The sequence below is a fragment of the Canis lupus genome, chromosome 5 (genome assembly GCF_048164855.1).
Source record: "Canis lupus baileyi chromosome 5, mCanLup2.hap1, whole genome shotgun sequence".
Lineage (NCBI taxonomy): Eukaryota > Metazoa > Chordata > Mammalia > Carnivora > Canidae > Canis > Canis lupus.
In genome coordinates this window covers 8,789,519-8,812,928 of record NC_132842.1, presented here as the reverse complement: position 1 = coordinate 8,812,928, position 23,410 = coordinate 8,789,519, and the positions used below count along the sequence as shown (strand labels likewise).

At 44.7% G+C, this 23,410-nt stretch overlaps 1 protein-coding gene across 1 annotated transcript in view; it reads right to left on the bottom strand.

Moving 5' to 3' along the window:
* PIP4K2A (phosphatidylinositol-5-phosphate 4-kinase type 2 alpha) overlaps positions 1–16,065 on the bottom strand; it is a 177,253-nt gene extending 161,188 nt beyond the window's left edge. The window contains exon 1 of the mRNA XM_072825397.1: positions 15,814–16,065. Coding sequence (XP_072681498.1) covers positions 15,814–15,957 — 144 coding nt within the window. The 5' untranslated portion in view covers positions 15,958–16,065. The remainder of the gene's footprint in view (positions 1–15,813) is intronic.
* Positions 16,066–23,410: the final 7,345 nt, after the last annotated feature.

Sequence of the window (23,410 nt, the reverse complement as noted above, 5' to 3'; positions counted from 1 at the left end):
TTAGCATACTTTGCTTCCAGCTGCTGTTCCTGGGATGCAGTGACAGTCAAGGAAAATTGTCTATGTACTAATGTCCACGTCATATGCAACTATTCCCTATTTGTTTATCTTGTGTAAACTACTTCCCATTGCAGAAAAATGCATGTAGCAGAAAAGACAGCATGATGATACATTTTCTAAAGCAGACTCAGATCTGTAAAGGAACTTAATAAATCCCATTTTCTTTTCTGTTGCCAGCCTAAACACCACCTGAAAGTTTCCTCAGGGGTACCAACCTGTAGGAATTTGACATGAGAAATTTGGGATGAGTGACCCAAGAAAAGCAGGGTAAAACAGGGCAGCTGCTAGCACACAGGGTACCTCTGTGCACATCAGAAAATGAGCTTCCTCCTGCTCAGGCAAATCACAAAAAGGGTGCCTGTCTTTGGCTAAAAACGCAGCCCCTGGCCATGGTGTGCAGGTGGCAGTGCTGATTTCAGCCCACACCTGCCCCTGGCACCCAGGCACTCATGCCACAGAGGTCATTCTCGGGTTGTGATACAGAATAGCTGCTTCAAAGTACAGGTTGAGGAAACAAAAAAAGCAGGTTTATTACAACTACAAATAACACTAAGCTCTAAATGTTAGGGTGTCAGGCCACTTGCAAATATGGTTCTAATCCTAAATAACCAAGCCTAAAGAAACTAATGCAAACAGAAATAATGTCAACAGAATTATATGCAAGAGAATGGAAAGCAAATAAAACCATAAAAATTGAAGGTGGGAAGATTAATAACATCTGAAAAAGAGGTTCAGCAGTTGCCTGAAAATGACACAGGCCCTATTCTGCTTTTATATATGTTAACCCTGCCTGTCACCTGTTTTCTCTGGTCTCTTCACTGAATTAATTACAATTCATTTTTTAAGGTCCAACCCAAATAACACTACCTGCCCCCCCACACCCCGGTAGTGCATAAAACTTGGGAGGAGGGATATGTCTATGCATAAAACTTGGGAGGAGGGATATGTCTATGCATAAAACTTGGGAGGAGGGATATGTCTATGCATAAAACTTGGGAGGAGGGATGCTACTCAAGAGGATTCCCAGGGTTGAAAACTGTCACCCAGCCTCCACTCAAGTGCCACCAAGCCCACAATGCAGGAGGCCCTGCTCCTGTGGCAACAGCTGGCTGGATCTCATGGCCACCAACTCTCTCTTTTGTCTCTCCTCCTCTCCATCACTCTTAAGAAATCTGAAATTAGGATGCAAAGTGGCTAACTGCTATCATAATGGACCTGGATCTGGGAGCAAACAAGCTTAGAAGCTGTGTGGGGTCTATTTGCACAAAGTAGCTACTTTGTGTAAGAAAAGACAATATTCCCAGAGAAAAAGGTTCTTGAAAAACAGATGCAAAGATCAGAAAGACGTGAGGAAGGAGACACTTCAGATTCTAGCCTCCATGAGGCTCAGGTGAGGATCCTAACCTTCCGCTCCATGCGTGACCCAATAACCCTCCCTGTTTTCCTTTAGCTGATCAGACTTTCATGACTGTCATCTAACATCAAGTAAACCTTGAATGGAGCACTTCTGTTAATTCACTAATTTACCACCTTGTTTATATAATTACATGCCTCTCTTCCCTGTATGACTGTGAACTCCCTATAAGCAAAAACTGTCTTTTTCATACGTCTTTCTCTAAGCCTCTATTAGAGAAAATACAACAACAACAAAAACTCTGGACACCAATGATAGGTTATGGTAATAGAGTTTTATTAGATGTGAATTTTTTAAAAAATGAAGTATATTAGTTAAAGCTGGACCTTTAAACCACATCTCAGGGTTCTATTCAGATTGAGGACATCCATGCTGGGTGAGCAATCGAATGCTACACTGACCTATAAATTGAAACATTTGTTTAAACTTCAAGATTGGACTATCATTTCCACTTATTAGTTACGTACAAACTCTTTTTGGCCGATAGCCCAAAAGATAATAACGTCACAGAGCAGGAATGGTAAGAGAACTGTTTATGCAGCCAAGCCAGAAAACCCGGACCTGCACTCCCCTGTCCAATCCCTTGAGTAGTTACTAAATCCAGGTGATTTTACTTCCAGAACATCCCTTGGGCACATCCTTTGTCTTCACTGCCTCTCCCAGAGGACAGCAATGTCTCCTCAACAGTCTTTCCTCCTGTGGCACCAAGTCTCTGGCTGATCTGGCCCCCCAGGACCACTGCAGGCTCTGACTTGTCACTCCCTTGCTTACTGCCTACCATCCCGTCTCTAATAGAGTAAAGCTAGGTTATGTAGATCAACTCTCCCACTGGAAATAACTAAGCATCCGGAATAAAGTATTTTGTAAACATCTTCTTAAAGATATCAAAGCACAGAGGAGGCAAGAGGTAGCTTGCCAAAGGCTAAGTGAGAGCTGGATGTGGAGCAGTCAGCTTAGTCACAGAAGCCATTCTGGCCCTCAGGGCTCTGATGGTCTCACAGGCTGAGACACACAGAAGTCAGAGCCTACAGCTGGCCCGAGGTGGGAGGTCTAAGAGGAACCCTTTCTCCATAAGGCTAGAATCCAAAAGGGTCACACCCTCAGGGTAAGTACAAGCCAAAAATAAACCCATTCCACTCCCCTCACCCCAGGGGACTGCAGTCCAAATTTATATCACTGCAAGATTGAAAAAATTCCAAGTTACAAGTTTAATTCAAAATGGCCTTGGTCTGCAGCACCCCCAGCCACCCCTTTGCCAGATGGCAAAGACAAACAACCCTCTCTAGAGGGACCCACTTTGACCCTAAAACTCAAAGAATCCTCCCCAAGTAACTGTCCAAAGGAAATAAGCAGCTCATAGCCAAAAATAACCAAGCAGATACGGGAAGGAGGCACCATGAGTAAGAACCAGCAGAAATAGGGCAGCCTGGGTGGCTCAGGGGTTTAGCACCACCTTTGGCCCAGGGTGTGATCCTGGAGACCCAGGATCGGGTCCCGCGTGGGGTTCCCTGCATGGAGCCTGCTTCTGCCTCTCTGCCTCTCTCTGTGTCTCTCATAAATAAATAAATAAAATCTTTAAAAAAAGAAAAAAAAGAACCAGCAGAAATATGACACAGCAGAACAATACCCACAAAGATCCAGGATGTTGGCATTAGCACCATCTTTATTATCAGTTAAGGAATCTCAAATTTAACTTATGGGGGCGCTTTGGGGGGCTCAGTCAGTTAAGCATCTGACTCTTGGTTTCAGCTCAAGTCCTGGATGGAGCCCCACGTGGGGCTCCCTGCTCAGTGGGGAGTCTGCTTCTCCCTCTCCCTGTTTCTCCCCCTGCTTGCTTGCTCACTCTCTCCCTCTGTCAAATAAATATATAAAATCTTTTTTTAAAAAAAACCTTACTTGTGGCAAACTTCTGAACACTAGAATTCCCAGAGGAATACCCAAAATCATTAAAAGACCAAATTACTGGGAATAAACCAGAAATAACACTGCAGTGCACTCTTCTACAATAATTCTCAGATTGTTTAGAAATGCATTCAGTCTTTACATGATCCACTCCATGGCCCCTTCAACACTGTGACCTTCTTCGAAGAGGTTTACTCACTGAAACTTCTCTGCTCTGTGCACAAAGCAGAGTTCTTGCATAGTGCCGTAAACAAACGAAGCTCTTTCTCTGGCAGCAGCTCGTGGTTACCCCACACCTCTTATCACCGATGTGCAGCAAGTTCCCCCATGCTCTACTGTACTGCCCTAGCCACTCAGCAAAATGCTCTAAATACTGTGCTCAATCATAGCAAAAATGAATTTTACATGTGGGTGAAAATTTAATATGGAAAGGCTCACAGTAGACCAGCTGAGCACTAATGGCCTATGGTTTACACAATCTTGCTTCATTCAGTCATTCGATAATATTTATTGGGCGCCTACTACATACAAGTACTGTTCTAGGTTTGGGGTTGGGAGGTGCAGCTGTGAATGAGACGTCTCAGCTGCTGCAGATTTAACGACCTGGGTGGGAGAAATAAATAAGAAATAGGTAAACAACTTGGTGTCAGACGGTGCGAAGCGTCACAGAGGTAACAAAAGTAATAGGAGTGGAGGGCTACTTTCCAGGGAGTTGGAGAGGCCATCCAAGAGGACAATCCTTTAGCCAAGAGACTAAAATGACAGCCATCCAAAGACCTAAAGAGAGAACATTCCGAAGAGAAAAGTAAATGCAGAAGCTCTGGCTGCACTGAGCTTGGCTCATTAAGGAACAGAAAAAGCCTGGTGTGGCGAGAACAAAGAAGTCATGAAGACAGTGGGAAAGGATGAGGGCAAAGAGGGAAGCAGGGGCCAGGCCAGGAAGACCTTGCAGGCCACGGAGGAGAGCCTGGGGTTGGTTCACATTGCAACAGGAAGCCTCTGGGAGGTTTTCACCAAAGAAGTGAAGTGACAGGAAGATCATTCTGCTACCACTGTAGAGAATTTGGATTGAAACAGGGCAGAGGTGAACACTGCAGACTACAGCAGTGTTCTGAAGAAAGGGAATTTATATGGGAAAGAGAGAAATAAGCACAAACATGCAGGACTTAGGAATGGTATTGGTGATAATGAGAGAGGAATTAAGCTGGGTACGAGGGGTTTCAGTGTAAGAAGCTGGGGAGATGGTGGTCCAGGGAAAGAAACTGCCTTAGGGAGTGATAGCAGGTGGGGTCGCGGGGCAGCAGGACATGGAAAGCCCTGTAGGGATCACATCTGAGATGTCTATTTGGTTTGCAAGGGAAGATGCCTGGTAGGAAACTTAGTATGGAGCCTAGCAGGGAACTCAGAGCTGAAGATAAAAATTTCTGTCATCAGCATGAAATGCCAGGAGACTAAATAAGATTGTGTAGAGAAGGGACGTCTGGGTGGCTCAGCAGTTGAATATCTGCCTTCAGCTCAGGGTGCGATCCCGGAGTCCTAGGATCAAATCCCGCATTGGGGCTCCCCATGGGGAGCCTGCTTCTCCCTCTGCCTGTGTCTCTGCCTCTCTCTCTCTCTCATGAATAAATAAATAAAATCTTTAAAAAACATATTGCATAGAGAAAATATGCCTCATTATGCAAGAAGACCTGAAAAGGGTCCTGGGGCATTCCAGCTTTTAGAGACTAGATAAAGGAGGAGGAACCTTGTAAGGTACCTAAGGGGTAGCAGCTGGTGAGGCAAAAGGAAAACAAGAAAAGACAAGACAAGGGGTCCCCTGGATTTGAAAACATGAGTGGGCACTTGCTATATCCCACTGTATCCCCCAAGTGGGAAGGATGAAAGCAAGGTTGCAGTGGGTTCGGGGAAGGGTGGCAGGAGAGGGAGCCAGCTGTTGCAGACAACAGGAGGCAGGTGCAGAAGACTAGGCTTTGCAACTTCTGCTATAAAAAGGAAGAGAGAAGCAGAGTGGACACTAAAGTGAGGATGCAATGTCAAAGGAGACTTTTGTTACTGAGGCTGTTTATTTTGGTTTTAAGACAGGAGGTCCCAGCGCAGCGAGCACTGTCCAGTAGAAAGTGCTACGGGGATGGCAACCATCTACACCCGCACTGTCCAGCTCAGGAGCTACTACCCACATGTGACTGTTGGGCACTTGATATGAGAAACTGAACCTTAACATTTAATTTTAATTCAATGAAATGTCAATAGCTATGTGTGACGAGTAGCTTCCAACCTGTACAGTGCAGCCTTCCAGCACGTCTGTGGGCTCATGAATTCAGCCATCCAAAAGTTAACAGGCTGTGGGGTGGGAAAAATGGTAGTTAGTAGCTTCTGCTGGTCTAGTGTTTTTTTGTTTTTTTGGTTTTTTTTAAGATTTTATTTATTTATTCATGAGAGACACAGAGAGAGAGAGGCAGAGACATAGGCAGAGGGAGAAGCAGGCTCCCCATGGGGAGTCTGATGCGGTATTCAATCCCAGGACTCCGGGATCATGACCTGAGCCAAAGGCAGAGATGCTCAATCACTGAGCCACCCAGGCACCCCAGTCCAGTGTTTTCTAAAGCATTAAAGGTTACTACCTGGAAGACAGCAAAGGGACAAAACATTAGAGGGTGGTTTAAGGAGAAAGAAAAGGTAAGAAATGGTTTCAAAAAGTATGTAATATTATTTATGGTAGGGCACCTGAGTGGCTCAGTCAGTTAAGCTCTGCCTTCTGCCCAAGTCACAATCCTGGGGTCCTGGGATCCAGCCCCACATGGGGCTCCCTGTTCAATGGGGAGTCTCCTTTTGCCTCTACCCCTCACCCCCCTCGTGCTCTCTCACGTGCTCTCTCTCAAATAAAATATTTTTTAAAAATGATCTATGGCAAATTTTAAAGGAGTCCTTGCCAGAACTGTTATTAAATATTTCAGTGGCAAACATCAGCTACTTGGCCCTTCAAATGTGACCTCCAACCACGTCTTCTACCATTTCCTAAACATTCCTCATCACCAACCTCTGTGGTTTTCAATCTTCTTGGTTGCAGAATTTTCACCGCCACCTGCCACCGTATATATTTGCCCTTGTATATACACAGTATGTATCCAGTGCCCCCAATCAAAAATGTTGAAAAGATGATGAAGAGGACAAAAACAAGCTGCTCTGGATGAAGCTGAAATTGAGGCTAAATTCCCTCCACCTGCTCAGCTCCCTCCCACCAGCTCAGGCCCCTCCCACCAGCTCAGCCCCCTCTCACCTGCTCAGCCCCTCCGACCTGCTCATCCCCCTCCTACCTACTCAGCCCCCTCCCACCAGCTCAGCCCCTTCCCAGCCCCTGAGGCACCTCCAAGAAAACATGGAATTTGAAACGGAGGATTTACTTTAGCCAGTGCTCCTCAAACTGGCAGGAACTCACAGACCATCTGTCTTGTCACAGTGCACATTCTGCCCCGGAGAGGCCCACAGTTCTGCATTTCTCGCAGGCGCTTGGGTGATGGCTGAGACTACCATCTTGTAAATTACACTCTGGATGAGCGGCAAGGCCCCTAGGCCACAGTCACACCAGACCACTCCCCATGCTCCACTCCATCTGCTTACTTTTACCACTTGATCCTCTTAACACATATACCTTTTCCTGCCTTCTCCAGAAGGGAGATTGTACCCCATCTTCAAGGCCTTCTCAAAGTCAGCTCCTCTTGAACTCCTCCAAGAGTCCTGGGCACAAGTAATCATGATCCATCTGCCCCCTGTCCTATCACTTTTCCCCTTTCTCACGCTACTCCAGCCACACAGGCTTCCTTGCCGTTACCTAAACTTGCCAAGCTACCACCAGCTCAGGGCCTTTGCATCAGCTATTCCTCCTACCTACAATGCCCTTCCCCCAGGGCATCCCCTTCATCTCCTTCATCTCCTTCATCCTTCCCCCGGATTTCCCAACCCCTTCATCTCCTTCATCCCTTCACTCAAATGTCTTCTTCATGAGGTTTATACTTTGACTACCCCAGCACTCCTGATACTCTATTATTTATACATAATGTCTATGCATCTATGTCTGTCTCCCCTGTGGTTATGAGCAATTTGAGGGCAGGGTCCACAGTGTATTCATTTTGCATCCAAGAGTCTTGCACAGTGTCTCTTACATTAAAAATGAAAGAAATAAATAAAAAGAGGGAGAGAAAGAAAAAGTAAAACAAGAAACCAGTAGCTGACAAAATGTACAACTAATGAATCTGATGGAGATTTCTGACACCTCAAACAACCTGATTAGTGGAAGCATTAAAGATACAAGAAAGACATTATAACAAAATAGATACAGAAATTAAAGCAAGTGCACAAAGATAATTCGAAAAGGATCAATTTACAACTCCAAGATGCACAAGGATGCCAAGTGAGCGGCGACTTTATATTGACGAACAACGTTAATGTAATGATTAATTTAACATGCACTCTAATAATTGTTCATGTTTTATCATTTAAAACATTTTTTAAAACATACTAATGACTGCTAACATTTATTAAGAACTTACCATGTGACAGCAACTCTTTAGGCATCTTACCAGTACCAACCCATTTAATCCATATTACAAACCTCTGTACTAGGTACTATTATTATCTCTTAAGAAGGAACTAAGAGAGAGAGAGCCCAAATGACTTGGTCAAAGTCACATAGCCAACCAAACAGCGAGCTCCAGTGACCTCAGCTCACTAGAGTCTGAGCTCTTAACTATGACAGAGAGGTGAAAAACTATGAGGTCTTCCTCTGAATGTAAAGGTGTATCTTTAGGTAAGTTACTGTTTTCAAATTCCCTAAAACACTTTTCATTAATAAATTATATATATATAAATATATAAAATAAAAATAAATATATATGTATATATGAAATATATATGTGCCCTCTTCCTACATGCTTTGAAAATATGCAATGATCTTCTTTCTATAAAAGAAAAAATGCTTTAAACACTTATTACTGGCTAATACTCCATATTAGTAGCTAATAGTCTGTCAAAGTATAGCTTTTAATACCAAGGAAAGGAAAGAGTAGACTAAGGGAAGAACAGGCAGCCAAGTTCAATGGTTGCAAGTCCAGGTTTGAATCCCTCGCCATCTACTAGCACTGTGTGCTCAACAGGTATTAATTTCATCTATGCACATTCCTACTATGTGTTCTTCCTGGCTGCTGCATGCTTTTCCCCATTTCCCATCCCATACCACTTGTACTTTATTCCTTCAAGAGTTCTCAATCAGGGTCTACAACTCCCAAGTGGTCCATGGACAGAATTCAGGGGATCCATGAACTTGGATGTAGTTTTATGTGTTTTCATTTATTCATTCAAAAGCATTATTCTAAGAAGAGGTCCACAGCATTCACTGGACTGCCATCAGGGTATGTGGCACAAAAACGAAAGGTGGATAAAAGCAGGAGGTATTTTTAACATTTCAAGAAAGGTAACAAATCTGGTTAGGTCAGTACAAGTGAGAATGTAAAGTGATAGCGGTGAGGAAAACATCTGGGTATCCCTAAATAAAATGGCATCCACCTTCATTCTACTACTAACCTTCTCTTCTCAAAAGAGATGCTGCTTCTACCTTCATTCATTGTTCTTTATTTATTTTTTTTTAATTTTTATTTATTTATGATAGTCACAGAGAGAGAAAGAGAGAGGCAGAGACATAGGCAGAGGGAGAAGCAGGCTCCATGCACCGGAAGCCCGACATTCATTGTTCTTTAAATCAGTAAGCTTGCACACACACGTGCTTGTGTGCACACATACCAATCAGCCGCTGTCTCAAAAAGTACATCCCTGAACATCATGATCTCTGAAGCATTAATCTGCTGGACTTCCTGGTGAGTTTTGTCTTGCTTCCTGTTTCTTCTTCCTCCATCCTTCCCTCAAAGCCAATTGCTCCCCTTAGAGACCTACTTTATCCCCCTGGCTTCCACAATTCTCCATTCTCCATCCCAGCCCTAGCCTTGCTCCTGAGATGTAATTCCATCTTCCAACACACCCCTTACCCCTTCCCAGCCATGGGCAATGTGACTAGAATATCCACTCACTATCTCCTGCAGCTCAACACTTGTTTTTAATGAATTTTTTTTTTTTAAGTAGGCTCCACACCCAATGTGCAGCTTGAACTCATGACCCTGAGATTAAGAGTTGCATCCTCTACCAACTGAGCCAGCCAGAAAATTTTTTAACCTTTTCCAATACACAATTCCTTCTCCTAACTTTTCTAACTCTACCATGGAGTCACCATTCTCCCAAGGATATTCATCACATACAGTCATGGGACAAATCCTGAATATTTCTCTTTATTTTTAGCAGTATTCTTTCTGCTGGCCTTAGTACTCAACATTTGTCTCAAGGACCAGCAGTGTCATCACCTAAGAGCACAATAAATTCTGAGACTCGGGACTCCCCTTAGGCCTGTTTAGTCAGAATCTGCATTTTTAAGGTGATTCATACACACATTAAATTTTGAGAAGCACTTCTGTGGTGCTTATAAATCTGTCAACAGCCTAACTGCATCTGAATTTGATCATTTTTTGGTATCAATTACTAACTCCCTATTATGTGCTAATTACAGTTCTAGACTTTAAATACATTATCTTACTTAACCCTCAGAATAATCCTGTGACAGAATCATCATCATTTCTATTTTAAGAATGAATAAATTGAGGCTCAAGTGGATAAATCATGTGTTCAACGAGTCCATAATTGATGGAGGAAGGATTTGAACCTAAGCTGTCTGACCACAAACCATTTTGCGAAATTGCACCAATTCCCTTAAGTTCCAAAATTTGTATTTCAAAGGGTATACTGGCCAAATTAATTACTCTGCTTGACTGCATTTTCTCCTCAACTTAAGGTAGATTTTGTTTATTACAATTCTTGCTGAAAATCTTTCTGAAGATTTCTAAAGATTTCTAAAAGCAGAGCAGATGATTCTGGTTTAGAAAGAGAAATCATTGTCTTGCCATTGGCATCATTCTAAACACTCAAGTTCAGTCGAAGGTTTTGGGGAAATAGAGAAGAAAATGTATCCTCTTCTTAGGATATAATCCCAAATTTGAAGGGGCATAAAACTATTTTCTTAACAATAAACATTGTGTGTCTACTTGGCATTCTTCTTTGCTCTAAAGTAAAGGAAAAAGATAAAAATAGAGACTGCAATGCCTAGGTGGCTAAGAGTTGGTTAAGCATCCAACTCTTGATTTCAGCTTGAGCCTTGATTTCGGCTCAGGCCTTGATCTCAGGGTCATGAGTTCAAGCCCCAGCTCTGGAGCCTACTTAAAAACAAAAACAAAAATAGTGTGAGACTAGTTCTTGAATGAATGGTTATTTGGATTCCATTCAATAAGTTTCATCTAATGTCTAGTTAATAATTGCCTCATCATATCCTATTCAGTCAATATTTCATAGTCACTCATTTCATTTTTAAACCTAGTTTCCTTCTTTCATTTTTTTTCAACACCCAAATACAAACCCACCGACCTAAACAACGTCACTATTTCCCCCAACATAGTACTTACTTACTTCAAGTGCCAGGCCTTGTTGAGAATATAACGAAAGCTACGGATACTTTACCCAGAAAACTATTTGCCCAAACACACAAAACATGGCACACAGACACCAAGATAAACACCCTGGCTCTACCAAGAGGACAGAGACCTGCCTGATACAGCCTCTCTGGGCCCTCTCCGCCCTTAAGGGAACTGTTCCAACAGACAAGCACTCCCACCTTTTCCTAACTGCTCAGCCCAGGGGGATGCCAGACTGGTCAGAATCTTTCCATGGGGTTTTTAGAACTGAACAGGAGCCAGAAAGTCCCTTTTGGGGGGCAGAAATGACAAAATGTGAAATTCAGGAATCATTAATTCCCTACCCTGTGGAGGAAACTGGTCAGCTCACCTCTGAGCAGGAATAAAGCCAAGATGGACAAAAAAGTCCCAAGAGCACCCAACCACCTGGTTCCAATTTTTGCTAAACCCAGTCCTATTCCTGTTCTCTTGGTTTGGTTAGCAATTGGTCCTTGCGCTGTGACAAGCCTCCAAAACCCTAATATTTAAAGTTTTTGGCTAAGCTCATTCACATTTCTATAGCTTGCAACAAAAGGATTTTAACATTAATATTGACTACTTATAGATGCTGTTTATTTGTTTTAAATTTTTTTTTAATTTTTATTTATTTATGATAGTCACACACACACAGAGAGAGAGAGAGAGAGGCAGAGACACAGGCAGAGGGAGGAGCAGGCTCCATGCACCGGGAGCCCGACGTGGGATTCGATCCAGGGTCTCCAGGATCGCGCCCTGGGCCAAAGGCAGGCGCCAAACTGCTGCGCCACCCAGGGATCCCTATTTATTTGTTTTAAACAGGTTTGAGGGGATGGATGCCTGGGTGGCTCAGCAGTTGAGCATCTGCCTTTGGCTCAGGGCATGATCCCGGAGTCCCAGGATCGAATCCCACATCCGGCTTCCTGTGTGGAGTCTGTTTCTCCCTCTGCCTGTGTCTCTGCCTCTCTCTGTGTATCTCTCATGAATAAATAAATAAAATCTTTAAAAAGTAAACAATGAATTCCTCTAGCTATCTAATTAGGTTTTTAAATACTAATTTCCAAAAGGCTCACGTCAATCTGCATAAAAATCTGCATTCTAAATCTTTTAGACTATTCTTTTTATTTTTTTTAAGATTTTATTTATTTATTTGAGAGGGAGTGTGTGTGTGTGTGAGAGAGAGAAAGAGAGAGAGAGGGAGAGCGCATGAGCATGAGCAGGGGGAGGGGCAGAGGGAAAAGCAGACTCCCTGCTGAAAGGGAGCCTCACTTTGGACTCAATCCCAGGACTCCAGGGTCATGACCTGGGCCCAAGGCAGACGCCCAACCCACTGAGCCACCCAGGCGCCCAAGAATATCTCTTTAAAGCAAATCTTGGCTCATATCATTCTGCATGTTCCCCACACTATTAAAATATAATTTTAGGAAGCTAACTGCCTGATCATTTTTAGTTTAATTCCAAATGTAACAAGACAAAATTGCCTTCTTAAGTGGTCGTTTTTCCTTTATGTATTCAATTATATTCCCTGCTTAAAATACTTAAAATAAAAATTGGCAGTGATCCACTCACTGATGGGTATTTTAAGTTAGAAAGCAGAAACATATCAAATTCACCACACAAAGTCAGGCTTATTCTTGTCATTGAGAATTACCACCACAATGGACTTGGAAATTTCCACCTTAATTGCAAGTTTTTACATTTCAATCAATAGACTTTGACTTAATAGACCGCAATGCAGTCCAACTCCAATCAATCCAACAAACTTAGTTTACACCTCACTTACAATCACCACGGATTTCCTTCCCTCCAGTCACAGCCTTGAAAATTCTCTGAATGCTGCTGCATTTTCAAGGTTACAATAGTGATGACTTTTATTATATACAATTAATTACTGCCAGTCTACAGATTCTAACATAATGCTATGAACCTAGTAGACTAAAAATAGGGGAATCTTGAAGTTAGAAAAATCCTTGGAAATCATCCAGTCCAATCACCTTACTTTCATAGATGCAAACATCGATGCAAAAACTAATTATCATGCCCAACGTTAGCAGAATTAGAGGAAAAAGTTAGAACACATATACAATGAGCATTTTACCATGGTATGTAGGTTCCCAATCCCCATATAAGCCACCTCCATGGTAAAATAAATATGAAGTTTCTCTTTAGTACTACAAACGTACAGTTACTGCTAAATATCTGTAAGACAAATTCAAATGAATTATAAAAAGCATGAAATTGCTATATGCATGACAAATCTTTTCCAATTAATCCTGGTCTCATTAGAAATATAGAAGAAACACTCTGATTTAAATGATCTGCTCCTTTTCTTCCATGCTTTCTCAAATATCCCTACCATATACAACACTATGCTTGCTCCTTCTTAATAATGCTGATGTAGTTAATTCTCAAATTATACTGTAGACTTTGGTCCTATTTGGTCAAATTCATATAAAAATGTTTATCTAGTATTAGACTTTGTCACCTAAAATGAAATCAACCAGAAATACATGGTATCTTGGTGCTTAGATTTCATAGTTCTATATACTTTTTTTTTTCAGAAATAAATAGACATTTTAAAAAAGAAAGTTGTGACACAGACCATTTTTATGTCAATTAATCCCTCAAAACAAAGATTTTGGGGCGAAGATATGGGCATTTTTAGCCATCTTTTGCACAGTACTGTCCATGTGCCTACTGCATATCTGTTGAAAGAATAACATGGTTACATTACATTCTATGGAAACTTGACTCCTCTGTATGACTCTACTTAGAATTGCTAACTTTTTTTTGATAGCAAAAGAAAACATAAGATGTACCATCTATAAATCAAACATCATGTATAAACATGCCTTAAGTAGTTTTGAAATTTCCAATTAGCAAGAGACTCTAAAACAAATGTAGCAATTCATAAATACAAGGTAGCAACATAAGTGGTTACAACAAAATATGCAAAATTACAAGATTTTGTAAAGTAAACTGGAATTCAGACGAATTCCCAGAAAGTACACTCTTTTTTATTCCGCAGCATGTTGTTGGCACTACTTTGCTACACTAAACTCTCATACACAAACTCTCCTGACCATAACACAAGAACTCCAAAGGAGATAAAAGCACCAATAAATACAGAACTAACGATATTAATTTTTTAAAGCAACTAACATAATCAAATTTAAAAAGCATAATAGAATTAGACATAACTCTAAACTGTAGGTTTTTTTTACATAAGAAAAACTCCATTCTACTTACTACAATAAAACTTTGGGAGAGTTTTGGTGCATTAACACATGCAGTTGTAAAAGCTCACGTTCCTAATTGCTAAAGAGGTTATCAAGAAGTTAAAACGAACTTCAATGAATCAGGCATTCATTTTCCTAAACACAACTCATTTTCTTAAAACAACTTGCTTAAACACAGTCGCTTCATGCAAACACAGTCAATCCTGGTTCTGCTTCACCGTTTCAACCCAGCTCAGCCTGGGAAAGAAAAACACAAACATGATGCTTCCGAGCCATGTTAAACAACTTCATTAACTTGAGAACGTTCTTTTAAAAACCATGATGGTTTTGTGTCATTTCCATTATGCTGAAAAGGGCACACAGACAGCCACAGAAATCAAAAGTACGGGAAGCAAGCTTCCACTTTTCCTCGCATGCTGACTGACTGCAGTGGGTAAGGTCATGGCCAAAATTCACAGACTCATTTAAACTTTCATGGCTCAGCCGACAGCTCCTATCATGTTTCCTGATCCTACGGAGATTAAAATTGCAGGAGTTCCTCGCAGTAAGCTCGGCAGGAGGCTATTTCAGACCCTCGAACCGCAGTCCGCAGAGCCCGCAGCGGCGCATCCTCCACCACCTCTGGCTGGGGTGTTAAGCTAACCTTTCGGGGCGTTCTCCTCCAGCCTCTTACCCCCCCCCCCACGGCTCCCCGCCGCGCCCGCCGAGACCCTCTCCTACTGTCCCCCCCCCCCCCCCCCGGCCGCCTTTCCGCAGTCGGTGCCGTCGGCCTGGTTCCCAAGGTGGGGGAGGCGGCGTGGGGCGGAAGCCTCCCCGCCAAGCAGCGCTTCAGCCCGCACAGCGGCAGGGCGATGCGGGAGAAGGACCAGAGACGAGGATGCTGAGCGCCAGGGCCATATTTACACGGGCTTTCTCTTTGCCAAAAAGATTCGCTGTGTCCGATAATACCGCCTTTAAAGGGGAAAAAAGAGGACCGAAGCACTGGGGCCGCTGACTACAGCTCCCCATCTCCGGTGTTCTCGCCCCTCTGCCCCCGCGGGGAGGATCCCGACGCTCCGGGCCGCGCACCCGCACACCTGCCGGCCCGCGGAGGACCCGGCCGCCCCCGCGCCCCTCCGCCCTAAGGCGGCGCCCACCCACACCCAGACCCCAGCAGCCCCGCCGGGGATGACAGCCCAGGCGCAGCCGCGCCCCGCACAAACTTCCCAGCTGCCCGGCTGCGAGGACCCGCCGGCCGGCGAACCAACGGGCGGACGCGGGACGACGCTGGTCCCCGCCGCGGGGCTCGACCGCAGCTGGGACCCCTGGTCCTGCGTCCGGCCCTGGGTCCAAAGGGGGTCCGGGGGGCGCCCGGGGGCCCCGCCGAGGCGGACGCGCGCCGCCGGGATGGGGGCCCCCGGGCGCCGCGGCGGACGGACCACCCCGGAGGGCGAGCACCGGAGGGCCGGGTCCCCGCTCGGGCTCCCCGGCCCGCAGCAGCTGCAGCAGGAGGAGGAGGGGAGCGAGGAGGAGGAGGAGGAGGAGGAGGAGGAGGAGGAGGAGGAGGAGGAGGAGGAGGAGGAGGAGGAGGAGGAGGAGGAGGAGGAGGAAGGGGACTGCGCGCCGCAGCCCGAGCCCTTACCGAGTGGTTTACCCCCCACATCAGGACGCTGAGCAGGGGATCGCTGGCCCGAAAGAGCTTCACTTTCTGCGCTACGAAGTGCTTCTTCTTGGTCTTGGTCTTGCTCGCCAAGACGGAGGACCCCAGGTTGCCGGGGGTCGCCATGGCCGCCGCCTCCGTCCCCTCCACCGCCGCGCTCCCGAGGCCGGGGACCCGCCCTCTCTACACGCCGGCCCGGGGAGGCAGCCGCATCCCCCCGGCGGCGGCCCCGGCGCGCCGTGCCCGCTGCGCCCGCTGCGCCCGCTGCGCCCGCTCGGCCCGGCGGAGGAGGGAGGCTGCGCTCGGCTCGCGCCCGGCCCGGACTCGGCGCCCGCCGCGGCTCCGCGCTCAGCCCGCGGCTGGACCAGGCGCGCCGCGAACGGCTTCCGCGTTGGGCGCCGGCGTCATGACGCAGGGGGCGGGCGGGCAGCAGCGGCGGCGCCGCCGGGCGGGGCGCGGCCGCGGGACCGTTAGGCTGCAGCGGGGGCGCGGGGGCGCGGGGGCGCGGGGCTCCGGCTCAGGCTGCGGCGCGGGCTCCGGCTCCGGCTCGGCCCCCGCCCCCGCCCCCGCCCCCGCCCCCGCGCCCGCCCCCGCCCCGCGGCCGGCCAGCTGCCCCCCGGCGTGCAGGCGAGCTCCCGGCCCGCTGCGGAGGCCGCGGGGAGGGGCCGGGGGGCGGGTTCCGCAGGGCAACCCCTTCTGCTCCCCAGGGAGGAAGGGGGGGAGGGACAGAGGAGAGGAGAGACCCCAGAAGAGGAGCCCCCAGGGCCGGCGGCCCGAAGCGATGGAACGGCCACTTACCGGCGCCCGGAGTCCGCAGAGCTGGCGAGACCTGAAATGCTGCGTGGAGACCAGGGCTCCCCTAGCACCGAGGGCAAGGACCTGGGCACATCGTTGGCCACCACCAACCCCCCCCACCCCCCGGGGCGGCGCCGAAATGAAGTGATAATCCCAATGTGCCTTGAACTGTCGGGCCTGGCGCACCCTGGACTTCAGTCCCCTGCACCCCCTGAGTCCTGCAGCGGGGAGACTCCCACCTGCCACACTGGCTTGTCTTTGCTTCCTCCGCTAACCCCCTCCACCGGGCAGGACCCTGGATTCCTCATTCACAGCCCCCTGGGTCTCGGCTGGAGAAGCATGCCCCAAACAGCACCCTGGACCTCCCAGCCTCCGAGACGTTCCTTACATTTCTTCCTTTTATCCACTCCACTCACCTTCCACGGAAATCTGTTCATTGTCTCCATCCGTATCCACTTCAGTGCTGGGAACAACGGACTCACCTCAGGAAACTGCTATTATAAGTGTGTCTAAAAACAGCGCTGTCCCCACACCTGCCCCCGACTCAGCCTGCTGGGCGAGCATGTTATCTATTGTCACTATTACTCCACTCAAATACAGTGGATACCCACTGTGTGCTTGGTGATCTGCTTTGCTCTGTCAAGGACACAAAGGATGACAGACCCTCATCCCTTAAAGAGCTCCAGTCTCATGGGGGTGGGGAGTGACAGGTCGTGTGGGTCAGGTTCATTTGCTCCTCTTACTTTCTTTGTTCTTTAAACACAGGGGTTGCCTCAAAGTCCTCTTGTTCTCTCCCTCTTGTTTCAGGTTCTTTGTGTTAACAAAAGGGACGATCAGACACTTGTCACTTGAGGGACTACTCGGGGCCTGGTAATTATGGTTCTGCCCTACCTACTTTAGAGGATGTTTTTTAGAATCAAAATCAGTAGTAGACAATGGCTACGAAAAGGCCTTTGTAAAACCATACAGCGTTATATACATACTCTATAAAATGTGGAATACCAGCAGATGTATTCTCCGCCGACCTCAGAGAAGTAAGGGCCTGGGTAAAAATCTCTACATCACTTGTCCACAAGCACCTTTAAAAAGTGTCTACAACTTAAATGCATTTTTAAGAAAAAAGTGTCTAAAAACCAGGGCACCTGGGTGGCTAAGCCAGTTGAGCATCTGCCTCTGGCTCAGGTAGTGATCCCGGGGTTCTGGAATCGAGCCCTGCAATGGGCTCCCTGCTCAGCGGGGAGCCTGCTTCTCCTTCTCCCTTTGCTCTTCCCCCTGCTTGTGTGTGCTCTCTCAAATAAAATCTGTTTTAAAAAGTGTCTAATAAAGCCAATTTCAACATCTTCCCCCAACCCACGTGTTATTTCATTTTTATATTATATTGGAAATGGCATTCCTGGGATCCCTGGGTGGCGCAGCGCTTTGGCGCCTGCCTTTGGCCCAGGGCGCGATGCTGGAGACCCGGGATCGAATCCCACATCGGGCTCCCGGTGCATGGAGCCTGCTTCTCCCTCTGCCTGTGTCTCTGCCTCTCTCTCTCTCTCTCTCTCTCTGTGACTATCACAAATAAATAAATTAAAAAAAAAAAAGGAAAAGGAAATGGCATTCCTAACACTCCGCCCAGCTAGAAGTTCATTTGTTTAACAAATTTTCATTGATCCAGGCTTGAAAGCTTAGAATCATCATTGATTACTGCCTCTCATCATTACTCCACATAAACCCCTTTACCAGGTCCTGGCCTTGAAAACAGGTGTGTTCAAATATTATCTCTTCCCGGGTGCTTTCATGGTCCTCCCAGTCAAAATCAATCTGTTCACCTCAGTGCTTCCAGAACACTTCATTTGTCCGTTGCAGTTTCATTGTACTCAATTGTATATCATTAATGCAGGACAGTAGGCTTGCTGTGAATGCTGAAAAAGTGGATTTAGTGATGAGAAAGTGTTGAATGAACCTGCAGGAAGGAGAGATGGACATCTGTGGGTACTGTCAGATGACGTTTCATATAGGAGGGCCACAAGCTGTGGATGTGTGCACAAGGTGTCATCCGTGTTGGGGCAGACAGAACGTAGGCATGGAGATGAACCTCCATGTGTTATTTTCAGATAGCAATGAGGAGAGTTGTATCCTTTATTTTTTTTAAAAGATTTATTTATTTATTTATTTATTTATTTATTTATTTATTTATTTATTTATTTATGACAGACACAGAGATAGAGCATGAGCAGGGAGAAGGGAAGCAGGCTCGAGACCCTGAGCTCATGACCAGAGCTCAAGGCAGGCACTTAACCGACTGAGCCACTAAGGTTCCCCGAGTTGTATCCCTTAAAGGACAGCATTATTTTTCCAGCTTTATTTTTCTTTTAAGATTTTATTTATTTATTCATGAAAGACAGAGAGAGAGAGAGAGAGAGAGAGGCAGAGACACAGGCAGAGGGAGAAGCAGGCTCCATGCAGGGAGCCTGACGTGGGACTCGATTCCGGGTCTCCAGGTTCATGCCCTGGGCTGAAGGCGGCGCTAAACCACTGAGCCACCTGGGCTGCCTTTTTTTCCAGCGTTATTAAGTTACAAATGACATATAACACTGGGTATGTTTAAGGTGTACAGCCCGGTGATTTGATACGTATATATGGTGAAATGATTAGTACAATAAGATTCGTTAGCATCTCCATCACACGTAATTGCTGAGTGTGTGTGCTCACATGTGTGATAAGAACACTTAAGATCTACTTTCAGTAACTTTCAAGTATACAATACAGTATTGTTAAGGGGTAGAATTTTGGGTGATTTAACTTGTTTTGAATGGCATATTAAATGCCACCCGTGAATAGGTCATTAAATGATTTTGCCAATGACCCTTTACATTAACTTTGTACTTTGCAGAGGTTGTGTGTGATGCAGAAATTCTGCAGTCACAGAAATGACCACAGGAAATACCTAATCCAGTTCTCAAATTATATACATCAGACAACTGGGATCTAGAGTTAAGAAATTTCCTGATTTGTTGGCAAAAAAAAAAAAAAAAAAACTCTTGAAGGCAGGGTCTGTGTGGTACTAACTTATTCTCCTGATGAACCTAACATATTCTCTTTCTGGTAACATGTATAGTAAAATTTTGGTGAACAAATGAAAAGGAAATTTTCATCTCTGCAACAAAGTTACACATTCCACGCCCAGGAAGTGTTTGTGCCAGGCTCCATTCAGAATAGTTTATCAGGAGATTAGTTTAGGTTGGAGGTATTTAAGGTTGAAGCTTAGGGGTACCTGGGTGGCTCAGTCCGTTCGTTAAGTGTCTGACTTGGTTTCAGCTCAGGTTATGATCTCATGGATTGTGAGTTTGAGCCCCATGTGGGCTGGGTGCTCAGCAGGAGGGTGAAGGGCCTGTCTGAAGATTCTATCTGCCCCTCCCCTCACTCATGCACATTACCTCTTTCTCTAAAATAAATAAATAAATAAATAAATAAATAAATAAATAAATAAATAAATAAATCTTTCAAAATTAATTAATTAATTAAAATAATAAAGTTGAGAGCTATGTGGATTTCGCAACTTAGCAACTTGATCACTATTTTTCTTGGAGTTTGTGGGATAATGAAACTGCATATGACCTTGGTTCAGCACCTAATTCAGGCAGCTTATGTCTGTTGCCGCAGAGTTGGTAGTTGCCAACTACCAGCATTTTACAATGGGCTTGACCAGAGAGGCATGGCTGGAGAAGGAGGAGCAAGGAAATTTATCTCAGGATGCATGTGGTTATGGTGGTCCAGGGGGGGATGCTGCTCCCATTTGTTTGCATTGGGCTTCTTGGGCTGTTCATCCAAGTGCCAAGGCCATCACAGCTGCAAGAAATTCTCTAGCAGCCAATTCACTACAAAGAAGGAAGGAAATGTCAGAAGATTAAAAGACAGATACTTAACTTGGTTTCTGCTTGTTGTTACTGTTATACTTGTATTACTGTCCTTTACTGTAACCAATTCTATTCACTCTCCTAGAAAAGTATAGTGAAAATGTTATGTCAACTAAGGTATACAACACTAAAAATGAAGTTTGAAATAAGTGGATACTTTGCTTTTATATTTTACTACCCTTTTCATTAAAAAAGAAAAATACTTCCTCAATTGAATACTTCCAGTTAGAATTCTTCATTGAGAAGAGGAATTCGGTAATGCTGTTTGGAAGCTTTTATGCCTTTCATTGCTCTATGAGGAAATCAAGGCAAGATATGGAGCTATTTCATTTCATCTAATGTAGTGTCATCCAGAGCCTTATTCAAAATGGTATTTATTTTGGAAGACTATCATTAAAGTACATACAGTTGAACCCAAACAAAATGTAATAAATAAGATCCAAGAATTCAATTGCAACATATGAATTACTTTTTCTTTTGGTGGTGGGGGAGGTTACAAGAGCCAGCTTGCCATCTGGGAGCTCTGAGGGTCTAGCTGTGCTGTCCAAACCCCTCCTGGGCTGGCTGTGGTTTGGCACCAGTTGGTAGGGTTGTCCACCTAACTGAAATATTGATAGTGATTCTTCTGGCTTCTGCAGTCGGCTGGGACTTCCAGGACAGTGGCAGTAATTCCAGGAATCTACCACTTAGTTGGCAGCTCTTCTGTTGGCCTGACTTAGGGAAATTGGATGGAGAGAGAACTGGATATAAAGGAGCCAACATAGAGGTTGACCATATCCCCAGTCTGCCTCACTTTCTCCTCCACTCACCAAGCCAGAGGGGTGAGAACTTTAGCAAGCCCTTTGGAATCTCTATGGAGGACAGGAGTCAATCTCTGATGGATTATATCTTTATTATGCATACCTTTATAATAGAAATAGAAATCTCCAACATTGTGAGAGCAATTTACTTAATTACAGTAGATCCAAATAGCAGACTATATTGCAACCAATAAAAGTGGTATTTCCAGAGAATGTAATGACATAAAGTAATTAAATGTTAATATAAGTGGAAAAAATAAGATATAAAATTGTGTATAAGAATGGTTTTAGTATTACAAAATGTGTGTGTGTGTGTGTGTGTGTGTACACATAAAAGACCAAAAGAAATTACATCATACTGTTAAGAGTGATATATGAAGGGTGCAGTTTGGATGATGGATGATTTTAAAAATATATTTCTGCATTTCTTAAGTGTTCTAAAATTCATTTGTGTTATGTTTATAGTAATTTTTTTAATGCAACCATCTTCCCTTGTTAAATAAATAAAACAGTAATAGCATTTAACATACTGGCCCACTTCCTATAAGAGAACAACCTTTTAAGTTATTCCTTGCTGTTTGTTATAGTTATGGTAAAATTTCGGCAGTGTTGAGCTAAGTTTGTACTGGAACAGGCCATTTTCTGATATGTAGGGGGAGGAGAAGCTCGCAGAGCCTCTAAGAAAAAAAGAAAGCTACAAATATGAGGAAAATAGAAGTAATGTTATTTCATCAATTAGGAATCATATTCTCAATGCTTAGGCCTATGGCTTTTTTTTCTTTTCTTTTTTTGAGAAAAAATTTGAGATCAGATTATAAAAAGAAAACTAAATCCAGGAACACCTGGCTGGCATGCAACACTTGATCTCTGGATTATGAGTTCTAACCCTATGTTGGGTGCAGAGATTACTTAAAAATAAAACCTAAAAAAAATAAAAATAAAAATAAACTCAAACTGAATCCAAAATAAAACTGTAAGATTAATATTAATAATAAACATCTTATTGGGACACCAGGATGGCTAAGTGGTTGAGCATCTGCCTTCAGCTCAGGTCCTGATCCCAGAGTCCTCGGATGGAGTACCACATTGGGCTCCCCAAGGGGACCCTGCTTCTCCCTCTGCCTATGTTTCTGCCTCTCTCCATGCTCTCAGATGAATAAATAAATAAAGTCTTTAAAATATATATAAATGTGAGTTATGGGGTGCCTAATTGGCTCAGTTGGTGAAGTGTCTGCCTTCAGCTCAGGTTATGGTCTCCGGGTCCTGGGATCCAGCCCCACATTGGGCTCCCTGCTCGCCAGGGAGTCTGCTTCTCCCTCTGCCGCTCCCCCTACTCATGCTCTCTCTTTCTCTCAAACAAATAAATAAAATTTTTAAAAACATGAGTTATGGGGCAGCTTGGGTGGCTCAGCGGTTTAGCACTGCCTTCGGCCCAGAGCATGATCCTGGAGACCCAGGATCAAGTCCCACGTCGGGTTCCCTGCATGGAGCCTGCTTCTCCCTCTGCCTGTGTCTCTGCCTCTCTCTCTCCTCTCTGTATATTCTCATGAATAAATAAATAAAATCTTTAAAAAAATATGAGTTATGAGTTCCTTTTAATATGTTTGATACAATGAAGGGGTGGAGCTTCTAAAAACAATAATGCCCAGCACTTAAGAGAGCCTTTCAAATGCTCTGGGAAGAGGGAGGGTCTATTCTTTGTTGATCAACAATGTCCATACAAATGTGTGTGACCTTCAGAAGTCAAGGCTGACCGAAAAGGCTAAATGTATTAGATTTTAACCTGAGCCTTTTTTCCTGGTTAAGAGAAAAGTTCGCAATGTCAAGAAGCAGGAAGCAAGAGGACTTCAGCTATATGGAGGCTGTTGAGGACCCTCCAAAGGGAGACAGAAAGCCCTGCAAGGTGTTTGTGAATTTGCCCCAATCCCTTTTGGCTGTGGCATGAGTTAAGTTTGACTATCATTAAGGTGGTTGGGATTTTCCTCCATTATTTATTTTTCCATGAATATTTCAGAAAAATGGATTGATGCAACTAATATTGATTGTACCTACCGTGTGCTAGATACTGCATATGATGTCTTC